Here is a 13,157-nt window from a genome sequence, read left to right as displayed (position 1 = left end):
TGGGAAATAGTTTCCATCAGGCTTGGAGAGGTCTCGAATATTTCTAAACTTCTACAGGAATTTGCTAACGAGAATAGGCAATTCCTTTTCAACAGAGTGGTGTTAAAGTCGCCACCTGAAATAATTCATTACTTATAACTTGCTATTCTTTAATTTTCATAAATATCATCGGTTACTACGGATGGTTAAACACACACAACCCAGAAACGATCTCTTGTTTCACGGTCATCTCACGCCGGACTAACGCTCGCGGGAGTGTAAACGCGTTACCTCGGCGCCCACACTACAACTCCCAGAAGGCGCCGCGGCAGGAGGGCGCTTCTGCGCATGCGTCCCCGCCCCACGCTTAGTGTGGGGGCAGTGTGCGCGCTGCCGCCTTTCTGAAGCCGGTAGTGTTCGTGGTTTGAGCAGTGTGCGTGACTGTTGGGGACGCTTTCCTAGCCGGGAGCTGTTTGGAAGCGTGCTCTGTGTTCGCACTGCCTGTTGGGCCCACCATGAGGCGCCTAGGTTCGGTGCAGCGGAAAATGCCCTGTGTGTTTGTGACGGAGGTGAAAGAGGAGCCCTCCACCAAAAGGGAGCATCAGGTACCGAGGAGTGCGGGTTCCGGGGTGCAGCCACGCAGGACTTCGGGGGTTGTTAGAGCCGCCCTGCAGGCCGGGAGCTTTTTGCAGGTTTCACTGGGGTAGGTCTGGGGTAGGCGGCTCTTGCTCCCTGAGCTCCAGGTTCTTGTACCTTAGTTGCAAGGGAGGGAATCCTTGAGAGAATTTTTCTGATAAGGCGATTCAAACTCGCCGTCGCATGGAAATTGAAAACCCGCATCTTAAGTAATAACCCTTTTTCCTACCACGTTTTTTGGGGGAAGACCCCTTAAGTATTCACATAGTCACCGCAATCCAAACTTTATGCTTTTCAAGAGAGTGCGACAAAGTGGAGATTTTAGAAAAACTTAAACAGTTCCCAACAGGGAACCGGTGGTGTTGACCACTGCCCTAATTAGGTCGTTAGAGATCACACCTCCTGTGTCGTTGCCAGTAGTTACCTACTTGATTCTGACTTTGGTGTGCCCACCTCTGGTGTTTCTTTCAGCACTGGGTTTTAGTCATAGAGGGACTTTGGTAAGTACTAGTGAATGATTAGTAACCTGTATCAGGGTAATTCTTTCATGCGTAGCAAAGTCCTTGATAGCAGAATCCCGGGTATTCCGTGCTTCCAGCCCATCATACAAAATTCTTCGTGTACATATGGTATTGGCCCCCACCCTCCTTAAGACATTTGCGTTGGAGGCCTCCTTGTTTTCTAGACTAAAAGACCTTTAAAGTGGAGACTCCCCTGTTATATCTAATCCCAGTTTCTAGGACCTGACGTGCAAGTAGGTTCTGGTTAAATATTTGTTGAATTAAAGAATGAACTGTGGAGTACTTTCATGCCAAATTTCCATTTACCTTGAGCCTTTTTACTTTATTTTCTTCTTTAAAAAATCATATTTATTTATTTTAGAGAGCACACGCAGGGGTAGGGACAGAGGGAGAGAATCTTCAAGCAGACTCCTCACTGAGCTGGAGCCGGTCTTTGGGCTCAATCCCAGCACCGGAGAGATCATGACCTGAGCTGAAACCTGGAGTGGGTCAATGGACTGAGCCACCCAGGCGCCCCTCACCTTGACACTTTTTACTTTATAACATAACATTTCTAGTGCCACGGTAGTTATAGTTCTCAGTATTTATGTGCTGCTTACTGCACTGCCTGATTGTTCTTTCCTGCTTCCCAGAATGATCCATCATCATGTTCTTTCCTGGTCTAAACCCTACAGTTACTACTAAGTATCTATAGCAGTAGTTGCCACGTTGGTTTGTTTGTTTTTTGTTTTGTTTTGTTTTAGCTGTAAGAAACCTAATAAGAAATACTGATACCCCAAACAGTGGATCACTTTAGTTGTGACTCTCAACTTTGTATGTTGGTGGGAGTTGATAGTTTGTAAAAGTACCCTCCACCAGGAAAAATAAGCCCCTGCTCAGGTCCCTCTGCAATTAAGATTTGCTTACACTATTATTTATACCACAGTATTCAAATCCTTAACTGTAAGTCAAGGCTTCCCATTAACCAGGCCCAGTCTACTCTTGAAGTGCCTGTTGGACCCACCATGGGGGGCCTGGGCTCAGTGCAGCAGAAAATGCCATGTGTGTTTGTGACAGAGTTGCCTAGTGAACATACTAGGCATGGTCCTATCTGTATTTTTGCTTAGGCTTTCCAACTGTGCTTGAATTACTTCCACAATTTTTAATTTTTTTCACATCCGACTTTCTCTGTGAAACTTTGATCATCTTAGTTATTCCAAAGATCGCCTCTGTCCAGAAATTGGAGGACCACTCAGTTGATATTCACTATTATTTTGTACACACATGCCTTGTTTTTCCAGTCGTAGTCTTTAATGAGGAGAACTTTGTGTACCCCCTGGTATTATAATGTCTTTTAAACATGTTGATAGCAAAGCGTGGTAGAATGGTAGAAAGTTAATTCTTATAGAAGGAGTATTTGGAGCTCATCAAGAGCTCTATCGGGTGGGGGGGGAGGGGGTCTCTTGGGTGGCTCAGTTGCTTAAGTGTCTGCCTTCCATTCAGATCATGATCCCAGAGTCCTGGGATCAAGCTCTCTATCTGACTCCCTGCTATGTGGGGTGTCTGTTTCTCTTAATGCCCTCACCCCACTCTCACGCGTGCGCATGCTCTCTCTCTCAAATAAACACAAAAACAAAAAACCCTCCATGGGCAGAGTAGTCTCCCTAGGATTTCTGGTAAATTTGAATCCACACCAGTACTAATAATTAGGCCAAGCCTTTGTTGCTATACCACCACAGGTTAAACTGATATCCTCTGATACTAATTGCAGAAGTTAGTGATGAATCCCCGTCATTATTTTATCTTGAAAGTACTGAATCGGGTGCCAGGGTGGCTCAGTGGGTTAAAGCTTCTGCCTTCGGCTTGGGTCATGATCCCAGGGTCCTGCGATCGAGCCCCACATTGGGGGTCTCTGCTCAGTGAGGAGCCTGTTTCCCCCTCTCTCTCTGCCTGCCTCTCTGCCGACTTGTGATCTCTGTCAAATAAATAAATAAAATCTTTAAAAAAAAAAAAAAGTACTGAATCAGTAACAGAATGGTGCTAATTTCCTAAGTCTCCCTGACTCAGAAACAGTACTTCCATGTATTAGTTTTAAAACCTGTACACACCAGTATTGTGCAGTGTTTTTCACATTATTTGGGATGAGTGTTACTTCAGATAATTCACACTATAAAACGGTGGCATACGTCTTCCTCAGAAATAAAAATAAATTACAGATAAAAAGTTGGTAGGAATTGTAGAAACTCTTCTCCATTCTTGATGGTCTTGGCTTCTCTTCCTGACAGCAGAAGAACCATAAATCATGAGTTTACTACGTGAAAGCTCAGAGACTCCCCATTTGTTTTTCTCCTTAACATTTATTCTACTTAACATTGTATGTATGTATTATTTTGCTCCTGTTGTCTCGCTCATTAAAGTGAAAGTTCCACCAAAGACAGGTACTTTTTTGTTAATCTCTATATTTCCTAGTGTGAAGGATGAGAATTAACTCATAGAAGGCATTTAGCAAGTGATTATTTTAGCAAGTAAATGATTGAACACACTGTGCTACAGACAGTGCTGCATAGGACATGATTCCTATTGTCAGCTCATGGTGGATAAAGAAACATAATAAAAATAAAATGAGGGAGAACATTGCTGTGATAGCATAAAAGGGAGGGGGGTAACTCGTGAGAACTTGATGGAAGAAATATTTTTTAATTGTGAAGGGTAATTGTGAAGGAAATTGTACTTTAAAAATAGTGAAATTAAGAACATTCCAGGTGAGAGTATGGGTGAAGGCATAGAGGCTGTCTATCTGAAACCAATTTTCTTTCTCTCTTTTTTAAGCCATTTAAAGTTTTGGCAACTGAAACTCTAAGTCACAAGGCATTAGATGCAGATATATACAGTGCAATTCCAACAGAAAAAGTGGATGGAACATGTTGTTATATTACTACTTACAAAGGTAAAACAAAACTGTACTACAAATATTATTTGATCACTTTACAAACTATATATATCTGAAGTAGGACATTTATCCTCAAAAGCCCTTGGCAGTCTAAATATAAGAGCAAAATGATAAAGTCCCAGTTGTTATACTTATTTATTATTACATCAGTGTATCTCTCTCGTGGGGGAGGAAAGGAAGATAATTAACATTTACTTAAAACTCATTAAAGGCAGGTGATCGGATAAATGTTTTATACATGTTATCTCTAATTTGCACAGTAAGCCTCTCTATTGCACAGATAGAGCCTCAGAGAACTTAATTTGTTCAAGACCAGCCAATTTATGAATGACTAACCTGGTAATAGAACCTATGTTTGATCCTAAAACTTGCTCTGATTTCACTGATTCCGGTGCTTACTCCATAGTTTTTATTACTATTGGCAGCATCTCTAATTTATTTCAATTTAATGCACTTTAAGAGTCAGAAACTAAAATAGAAGTTGTCAGTTACGGAAAACAAAATGCATCAAAAAGAGAAATAATCTTTATGATTTCCTTTTACCTCTTAATTCCAGCAAGAGAAACAGAACAGTTAAATGCAAATTAGACATATTCCTGGTACCACAAAATCTCTTCTGAAATTCATTTTTTCCAGTATGAATTGTGATTAACATATACTTAACGTGATTTACCACCTTAACCATTTTTAAGTGTACAGTTCATTGTTGTGCTCCAATCACCACCGTCTGTCTCCTATCCCCACTCTTCATCTTGCAAGATTGGAACTCAGTACCCATTAAATAATTCACCATTCCCCCTCCTGCAGCCCTTGACAACCATATTCTACTTTGTCTCGGTGGTTTCGGCTATTCTAGATACCTCATATATGTGGAGTCAAACAGTGTTTGTCTTTTTATGGCAAGCTTATTTCATTTAGCATAGTGTCCTTAGTGTTCATGTTGTAGTACCTACACGGTTCCCTTCCTTTTTATGAGTAACAGTTCATTGTGTATATAGACCTCATTTTGTTTGTTGTACACACCACATAATTTTATGTCCATATCACATAGTTTTTTGTCCATACCATTCATCCATCAGTGTACACTTGGACTACTATTACCTTTTGGCTGTTGTAAACAATGCTGCTATAAGCATGATGAATAAATATCTTCTTGAGGCCCTGCTTTCAGTTCTTTTGGGTCTATATCCAGAAGATACATATTGTTGGATCATATAGTAATGCTACTTTTAATTTTTTGAGGAACTGCCGTACTGTTTCTCCACAGCAGCTGCACGATTTACATTCCCACCAATAGTGCACAAGGGTTCCAGTTTTTCCACACCCTCACCAACACTTGTAATTCTGTTTGATAGTAGCCATTTTAATGGGTATAAGTGAAATGAATTTTTGTACTTACTAGTAAAAAGAACAAAAGGTCCATTCAACCAGAAATAATGGAATTTAATTTTAATCTGGTTCTTCATAATATTTATTGGGATAGTTAATAAGTAATACAGAATGTCTGAACCAAACTATAATCAGTAATTTAAAAATCTAATATATTTGAAGAAACTAAAACATTTTTCAGGCTTTCATGTTTATATTAAGCAGCTTAAGTGTGCATTATTATATGATCATGTATAATGGTGGCAGATAAACATGACTGGATTGCTGAAGAAAACTTATAGGGTCCAGAATGGCAGTGCTTGCGAATTCACAGTTTATTACAGGTAAAGGATACACAGGGTTATCAAGGGCATTAAATGTAAGGATGTACATTGCAGCAAAGGGTCTGGGAGTCCAGGTGAAAGCGCCTGTTGTTACCCACCTTACCCCTCTCCACTCCTCCCAGCCCCCAAGGTTCTGGCAGGATATACTTTGTCAAATCAAGAACCACTGATGTATGCAGGGAACACCTTGGAAACAGAATAAAAAATGCAGTGTCAACTGGGGATTTTTATATTCTGCGGGTCATGGAGATCTCTTCCTGCTAAGTAACCAGTCCCAACAGCAGAGCCCGCCGGCAAGCTCACTGAGACCAGGTATAAGACTCATTAGTCTCAGTGTCATCAATAAAGAATGTGGGCACACTGCCCTGAAACCTCGCAGATCCACGATTACAGATCATCACTAATAATCACTTGACTGGGGATCAGAGCCATGCAAAATAGCTCAGCCTAATTCCACATTTTTGGGAACTAACCCTTACGGCACACTGTCATGTTTCCGGAAAAGTGTGACTACAATTACCTGGGTACGTTTCCATTTAATATAAAGGTTTCAGTTTCTCACAAATGCTCGTTGCTGATAAAATCTGGCTGTGGAATGTCCTTATGAAAGGGTCACATACTTACTTTTTAATCTCATCCTCAGCATTCTTGAACCAAAGACTTGGGTCTTCCTACAGAACCAGGTACGGCTGGGCAGGATGCATCTGTTGGAATGTGTCTTACAGGGTTGGTGCTTCTGGGGAAGATGACCCTGTTATTTATTGAAGAAACTTTATACTGAAATGTCTTTCAAGATAAGTTTTATTGTTTGCTTCTTAAACTTTTCTTTTCCCTATTATTATTTTTTTAGGTCAGCCATACCTTTGGGCTCGGCTAGATAGAAAACCTAACAAATTAGCTGAGAAAAGATTTAAAAATTTTCTACATTCAAAACAAAACTCAAAAGGTTAGTGGGCCTTTTTCTTTCTTTTTTTTTTTTTTTCTTTTTAGCTTTCTATGATTTAAATAACCTGCAATTTTTGGCTTATTTCTTGCTATGGTGGTATTTTTATACATTATATCCTTCTTAAAATTTAAGTACTTAGGGGAAAGAAGAAAATTATAATGGAGTATCTTTGTATGTAAAAGAATATTCTTAAAAAAATTTTGAATCATTTTCCTAACATTCTTACAACTCATTAGAATATGTTGATTTTATTAAAACATACAAATTACTACATATATACTGTAATGAGCAACACATTTTGGTTTTGTTGCCTAAGAGACAAATAATGTAATTTTATAAATCAGGCACAAAAATATCAAAGGATTATCAGTATGTTTAATTAAACATTAAAATGCCTCTAAATTTTATATAAGCAGATATATACATCAATCACTGTATCCACTCATTCATATATGTATTTATATGTTTATGTTTATAGTGCATTAAAAATTCATCATAAATCTACACATATTAGAACACTGGCTACTTTAGACTTTAATCCACTGTTTACAGAGTGGTGGATTCAGAATTGAAAAATTGTTTTTAAAGATTTTATTTATTTATTGGACAGAGAAAGTGTAAGCACAAGCAGGGGGGCAGCAGCAGGCAGAGGGAGAGAGAGAAGCAGGCTCCCCACCAAGCAGAGCACCCGATGCGGGGTTCAATCCTAGTACCCTGTGATCATGACCTGAGCCAAAGGCAGACGCTTAACTGAAGGAACCACCTAGGCTCCCCCAAAATTGAAAATTTAAAGTACTAGTGCCCTAACCCTGAGAAATGCAGTTACATCATGGTGATAATGGAGAATGATTATATAAGACCTGATACTATGGGGTTTATTAGCTCTTCCCACTTGAATTTGTTCATCTTTTCTATTTTTTAAAGTATCACCACATTTAAAATTACTTAACTCTTTTAGAATTTTTTTGGAATGTTGAGGAGGACTTCAAACCTGTTCCAGAGTGCTGGATACCAGCGAAAGAGATAGAACAATTAAACGGGAATCCGATGCCTGATGAAAATGGACACATTCCTGGTATCATGAAAACTTTTCTAAAATGCATAAATAGTTTTTCTGGGAATGGGGAGATTTTTGCAAAAGTGTGCTGAGTAGAAAGATACCCCAGAATAAGGTTCAGTTCAGCAGGTGTATCTAGAGTACCTATAATATGCAGAGTAGTCTTACAAAGTCTTAGTAATAATACAAAATGAAGATTAGAATCTTATCCCCTAATGATCTTTTAGACACTAGGGGAAATCCATCAATATTGGTATGATTTAAGAAATAACTAAAAGGAAAGTATACAAAGGGTATAGTCAGAGAAAAGAGGAAGAATTCTTGTCAGCCTATGGTAATTAGAGGAAGCTTCTAAGCAGAGAGGACATCTGTACCGAAGCATAAGAACCAGGAAGTTAGCTGGCAAGGAAGAGGGAAGGTCAGCTTAGGCAAACTCGCCTGAAGAGGAGCAAAATGGAGTTGTGGGAATTTTATGTGACATTTCTCCGTGGCTGGAATGTTTAGGGTGTATGACATTGGAGGACATTATAAAACTTGATGCTGGAGAGGGGCTCAGATCTTAAAGGAGTTTATATTCCATTTAGAGGAAATTAAATTCCATTTAAATTCATCCTGAAGATGATTATTAGGCAGGGGTACAGCAGAATTAAATTTAAAATTTTGAAACAAGATTATGATAAAAGTGTGGTGGGTTTCCCTGGAGACTAATGGACCAGAAAAGAGGTTATTACAGTTACCTGAGTGAGTACTGAAGGTCAAAGATGTGACCAAAGATGGTCACAATGGCATATGTGTCCTAGTTTTTGTTTGTTGGTAAAGAATTGTTCACATGAGGGAGCCTATCTGGTAACATAAGTTAGGAGAGGAATAGCAATAACCTTCAGTACATGTGGAATTAATACATTGTTCAGCAAATATTGCAACAGTACAATAAATTGTAGAACACTTACTGCATAGGCCTATTGTCCCTGAAACTGGAGAGATGGTAGAGAGAAACCTTTAAAGAAAAAAGAAAAAGAAAAGAAAAAAAAGTTTTAGTGCTGTGTTTTAGAATGGCATTCGGTTCTTACTGAAAATTTTCTAGAAAGGAATGCTGAATATTCTATAGTGAACTGTCAAGCAGGTTGATTCCTCAATAGAGTAAAAAGTAAAAATAACCTTATGATTAAAAGAATGATTAGGATTAAAAAAGTAAAACTACTAATGCTTCCACTGATTAAAAAAAAAGTTATCTGTGTGTGGTTAACATCCAGAAAACATGGAAAATTTATAACAAAATTAAAAATTGCTTCAAGTCTCAATCCAAAGAAAAGCAGTGTCCTGACAGTTTTTCCTTTACGTGTAGGTTGGGTACCAGTGGAGAAAAACAACAAGCAATATTGCTGGCATTCCTCTGTAGTTAATTATGAATTCGAAGTTGCCCTGGTACTGAAGCATCATCCTGATGATCCTGGGCTTCTGGAAATTAGTGCAGTGCCACTCTCAGATCTCCTGGAACAAACACTAGAGCTTATAGGAACAAATATTAATGGAAACCCGTATGGTGAGTGAAGGCTTTTTCCTGCTGTTATAGTAACTGTCATTTATAAAGAGAACTTCCTAGGCTCAACTTAAAACACATACACTAAAGAAATGACTAATTTGAGTTAAATAGCTTCCTAGAATTATAGCCATTGCTATTTATGTCCATGGAGAAATTTATGCATGACTCAAACCATTTTATTAATCCAAAAAGTTGATTTTAGCCTCTCATTTTTTCGCATAATAACATAAAACTATGTATGAAAGGGTATTACTCAAGTGTAGCTTTTTGTTGCTTATTAAAATTTAGGTGAAATGAGTTGAATGAAAATCCTGTGTTGTTTTTTTTTTTTTCCATTTTATTTATTTTTTCAGCGTAACAGTATTCATTCTTTTTGCACAACACCCAGTGCTCCATGCAAAACGTGCCCTCCCCATTACCCACCACCTGTTCCCCCAACCTCCCACCCCTGACCCTTCAAAACCCTCAGGTTGCCCCAACCTCCCACCCCTGACCCTTCAAAACCCTCAGGTTGTTTTTCAGAGTCCATAGTCTCTTATGGTTCGCCTCCCCTCCCCAATGTCCATAGCCCGCTCCCCCTCTCCCAATCCCACCTCCCCCCAGCAACCCCCAGTTTGTTTTGTGAGATTAAGAGTCATTTATGGTTTATCTGAAAATCCTGTGTTTTTAATGGCTAGGTATTTAGCCTAGCATTAACAGCTAAGAGTAAATTAAGTAAAGAATTGACCATGAATCGAGTATCAAAATCTGTACTACAGTGAACTGAGTGCAAGTCCAGAGGGCACCGTGGAAAACACTGTTGATAGGAAGATGGAGCAGACCCAAGGACATTAAAGCTGCAATAGCAAAGTCCTATATAGGGATCAGAAGCAGACTGATTGGTAGTTGGAAAGAAGATAGTAATTATACAAGTTATCAGAGGTACAGAGTGGCTGTTTGGCAAACACTGAATGATAGTTGAACTTGGCTAGTGGTATAGATCAGGGGTTGGCAGACTTTTGCTGTACAAGTCCAGTAGTAAATATTTAAGTTTTGTAGGCTGTAAACAGTACTTAAAAGAATGGGTATAGCTGTGTTTCAGTGAAACTACAAAAACAGGCATCTGATTTGATTTAGCCCACGGGTTATAGTTTGCTGGCCCTTGGTACGCATTATATGAAGGTGAAATTTATATTTAATGGGATAAGGTGGCAGTTTTGAATGACATCACCACTTAGGAAACCAGCTAAGCTTTTTGGTAAGTTATTTGCTAAATGTTTTCAAAGGCTTTTTTTTTGGGTGGGGGGGGAGTAAATTTTCTCAGTTTTGGAACCTTTGTCTGGCTAATGTAAATTTTTAACATTTAGGGTTAGGAAGCAAGAAGCATCCATTACATCTTCTTATACCACATGGGGCATTTCAAATCAGAAATCTACCTTCCTTGAAGCACAATGACCTATTATCCTGGTTTGAAGGTTGCAGAGAGGGTAAAATTGAAGGAATAGTGTGGCATTGCAACGATGGCTGTTTAATCAAGGTAATGACAGAAAATAGCTTGTGGTATGATAGTGTCTTCCTAAAAGGAGGTAGAGGTGGCACCAGAATATTCTCTAGAGATTGCAGAAATTCTGATGTGTCGTGAAGAAATTTAATTTCCTCATCTTACAGGCCACCATTCTTTATATAATAGTGTTTCCCAATGTATATTCATTCTCTGGGGCATTGATTTTCCAAATGTGCTGCTGAGATAATCTGTACCAGCTTATTTTAACCCATCATTCCCCAAACTTACTTGACTATAGAATCTGAGTTAAAAGTGCCAAGGTAACAGTTAATATTTACCAAATGAATTTTTAGACTTTGTGCCCTTTCTGTCTCTTAGACTATTTGATTTCTCACAGGTTTCTGAAATTAGTGATGTTCAGAACTGGACCTTAAGTCATATCAACCCCCTGACTCCCAACAGTTCAAAAATGGAGATGCCATTTTTAATCCCTCTCTCCATTACTTCATAGATAAAATTATTTAAAGATTCTGATCTGTTGAATCTATACTTCTTCCCAACCAGCTGGCAGTTAATTTTCATTTTAATTGTAGCCAAGATTCATGCTTGACCTGTTTACCACCCTCCTACATGTTCTCTTTCAGTCTTATCCTTATTCTGTCCATTCCTCATAGTAAGTTAAAATGTTACTTTGTTGCATAAAAGTGCTTAGTGACATTAAGAATATTCATGATCTGACCCTTGCTTCACTTTCCAGAATGGCTATATACCCTTATCTGCCAAATACACCCACACTGTATATGTTCTAACCATATTTATATGATTGTAATCAGAGCAAAAAGCACCATTCTGTCAACGTGATATTTAGAATGCCTCCCAGTCATATTTTTTAATTGGCTAGCTTCTGTACTCAGCAACAGACTCTATTCATTAAATTTTTATGGAGCCCCTGAATATGTTCCTGGCATGTTTCCAGGTGCTGGAAATACAGAGTCAACAAAACAATGTCTCTGCCTTCATGAAGCTCACATTCTAATGGGGAAGATAGACAATAACAAGTAAATATGTAATATGTCAGGAGGAGAACAGCTATGAAAAACAAGAAAAAGGGTAAGATAAAGTGGAGCCTTAAATAATGCTTGGCAGATGGTAGGCATTCAAAATACATATTTATAAATGAATGAAGGTCAAAAAGTCTAAAGCTAATACCGTTTTTCTCTCTTCAGGTTCACCGCCATCATCTTGGTTTATCCTGGCCAATTCCAGAGACTTACATGAATTCAAAACCAGTTATTATCAACATGAACCTGAACAAGTATGACCATGGCTTTGATACCAAGTGTTTGTTTAGTCTTTTTTCAAAAATAGATAATCAGAAATTTGGTAGACTGAGAGATATAATACTTGATATAAACTAGAAATGCAGTTAAGAACCAGCTTTATTGTTATCTTTGAATCTTGAAAATTCTGCCGTATATGGAAGGTAAAAAAAATGTCAGCGTTCCATGTCTTACAGAGCAGTATATCTTCTAGCATTTGAAGAAATGAATTTCTCAGTTGCAAAGGTCTATTCAAAATTTTATTTAAAACCAGCAAATGAATATAAGCCACTACTGCATTAAAAATGTAGTAATAAGCTCCTTACCTTAAATGCAGCAATTAAACCAACAATCCTGGATCATCAGTTTTAAATAGTTCAAGATGAATTTATTCTGACACTTAACAAAATTTATGGCTGTAACCTCATACCTGTACAAATATATAAAACTAGAGTCTTAACACACATATAAATAAGTATATTTATAAACCCCAACTTTAAATGTTAAAGTTATTAAAGTTCACCCCTATACTCTTTAAAAAACTTAAACATTATGTATACAGAAATTCATCGTAGCTTATTTGATCTAGTTATACCTTATGCTAAAAGTCACCAAAAATATACTTTAAAATTTCATATAACTTTATTTACTAAAACTTCAATTTAATAAAGGTACAGGGTATGAAGAAGAAAATCATGTAGGTCAGAGACCTGCGTGATTTCCAGATGGAGTTTTGACTTATAAAGTAAATAGTTAAATAAAATTACAGGTATGGGTAGTTTAATAAATGGGAAGATCAGCAGGACTTTCCTCTTCATCTTCAAACTGTTCAGAATCAGCAATAGGACTAGTTAACTCAACTCCACATTGTTCAGAAAGTTTTTTTAACTTCTCTTCTAAGAGAATATTCTTCTTCACTTCTTCTTTATAATTATACTTCAGATCTTCAATTTCTTCAAAAAATGAAGGATCAAAGTTTTCCAGTTCTTTTTTCAGCTTTTTTATTTCCTCCTAATAGAAACATAATATCTT

The 13,157-nt window shown here is 37.9% G+C and overlaps 2 protein-coding genes across 5 annotated transcripts in view; one reads left to right on the top strand and one right to left on the bottom strand.

Annotated features, from left to right (window-relative positions):
- Window positions 1-355: 355 nt before the first annotated feature.
- C7H12orf29 (chromosome 7 C12orf29 homolog) lies at window positions 356-12,890 on the top strand. 2 transcript variants are annotated; one of them, XR_006819694.1, is made up of 8 exons: window positions 356-584; window positions 3,945-4,062; window positions 6,628-6,723; window positions 7,682-7,798; window positions 9,126-9,323; window positions 10,670-10,839; window positions 11,783-11,916; window positions 12,033-12,174. XR_006819694.1 is itself a non-coding variant. In XM_046013017.1 (7 exons), exons 1-7 carry the CDS (start codon window positions 495-497, stop codon window positions 12,222-12,224), a joined length of 981 nt encoding a protein of 326 aa, XP_045868973.1. In that variant the 5' UTR covers window positions 356-494; the 3' UTR covers window positions 12,225-12,890. The 2 variants fall into 2 exon arrangements, 1 of the variants encoding a protein (XP_045868973.1); XM_046013017.1 differs by lacking the exon at window positions 11,783-11,916 and having other exon boundaries at window positions 12,033-12,890.
- Window positions 12,373-13,157, bottom strand: part of CEP290 (centrosomal protein 290) — a 96,380-nt gene continuing 95,595 nt past the window's right edge. For all 3 annotated transcript variants that reach the window (XM_046013013.1, XM_046013012.1, XM_046013011.1), the window contains exon 53: window positions 12,373-13,136. In XM_046013013.1, coding sequence (XP_045868969.1) covers window positions 12,906-13,136 — 231 coding nt within the window. In that variant the 3' untranslated portion in view covers window positions 12,373-12,905. The remainder of the gene's footprint in view (window positions 13,137-13,157) is intronic.

This window comes from Meles meles, chromosome 7, assembly GCF_922984935.1.
Source record: "Meles meles chromosome 7, mMelMel3.1 paternal haplotype, whole genome shotgun sequence".
Taxonomy (NCBI): domain Eukaryota; kingdom Metazoa; phylum Chordata; class Mammalia; order Carnivora; family Mustelidae; genus Meles; species Meles meles.
This window is presented reverse-complemented; position numbering and strand designations above follow the sequence as displayed.

Excerpts from the sequence above, each read along its gene's own strand:
- C7H12orf29 (XM_046013017.1), top strand. The coding sequence starts at position 495 with ATGAGGCGCCTAGGTTCGGTGCAGCGGAAAATGCCCTGTGTGTTTGTG. Across the intron at positions 585-3,944 it reads CCACCAAAAGGGAGCATCAG|CCATTTAAAGTTTTGGCAAC; the intron begins GTACCGAGGAGT and ends CTCTTTTTTAAG. Across the intron at positions 7,799-9,125 it reads TGAAAATGGACACATTCCTG|GTTGGGTACCAGTGGAGAAA; the intron begins GTATCATGAAAA and ends CTTTACGTGTAG.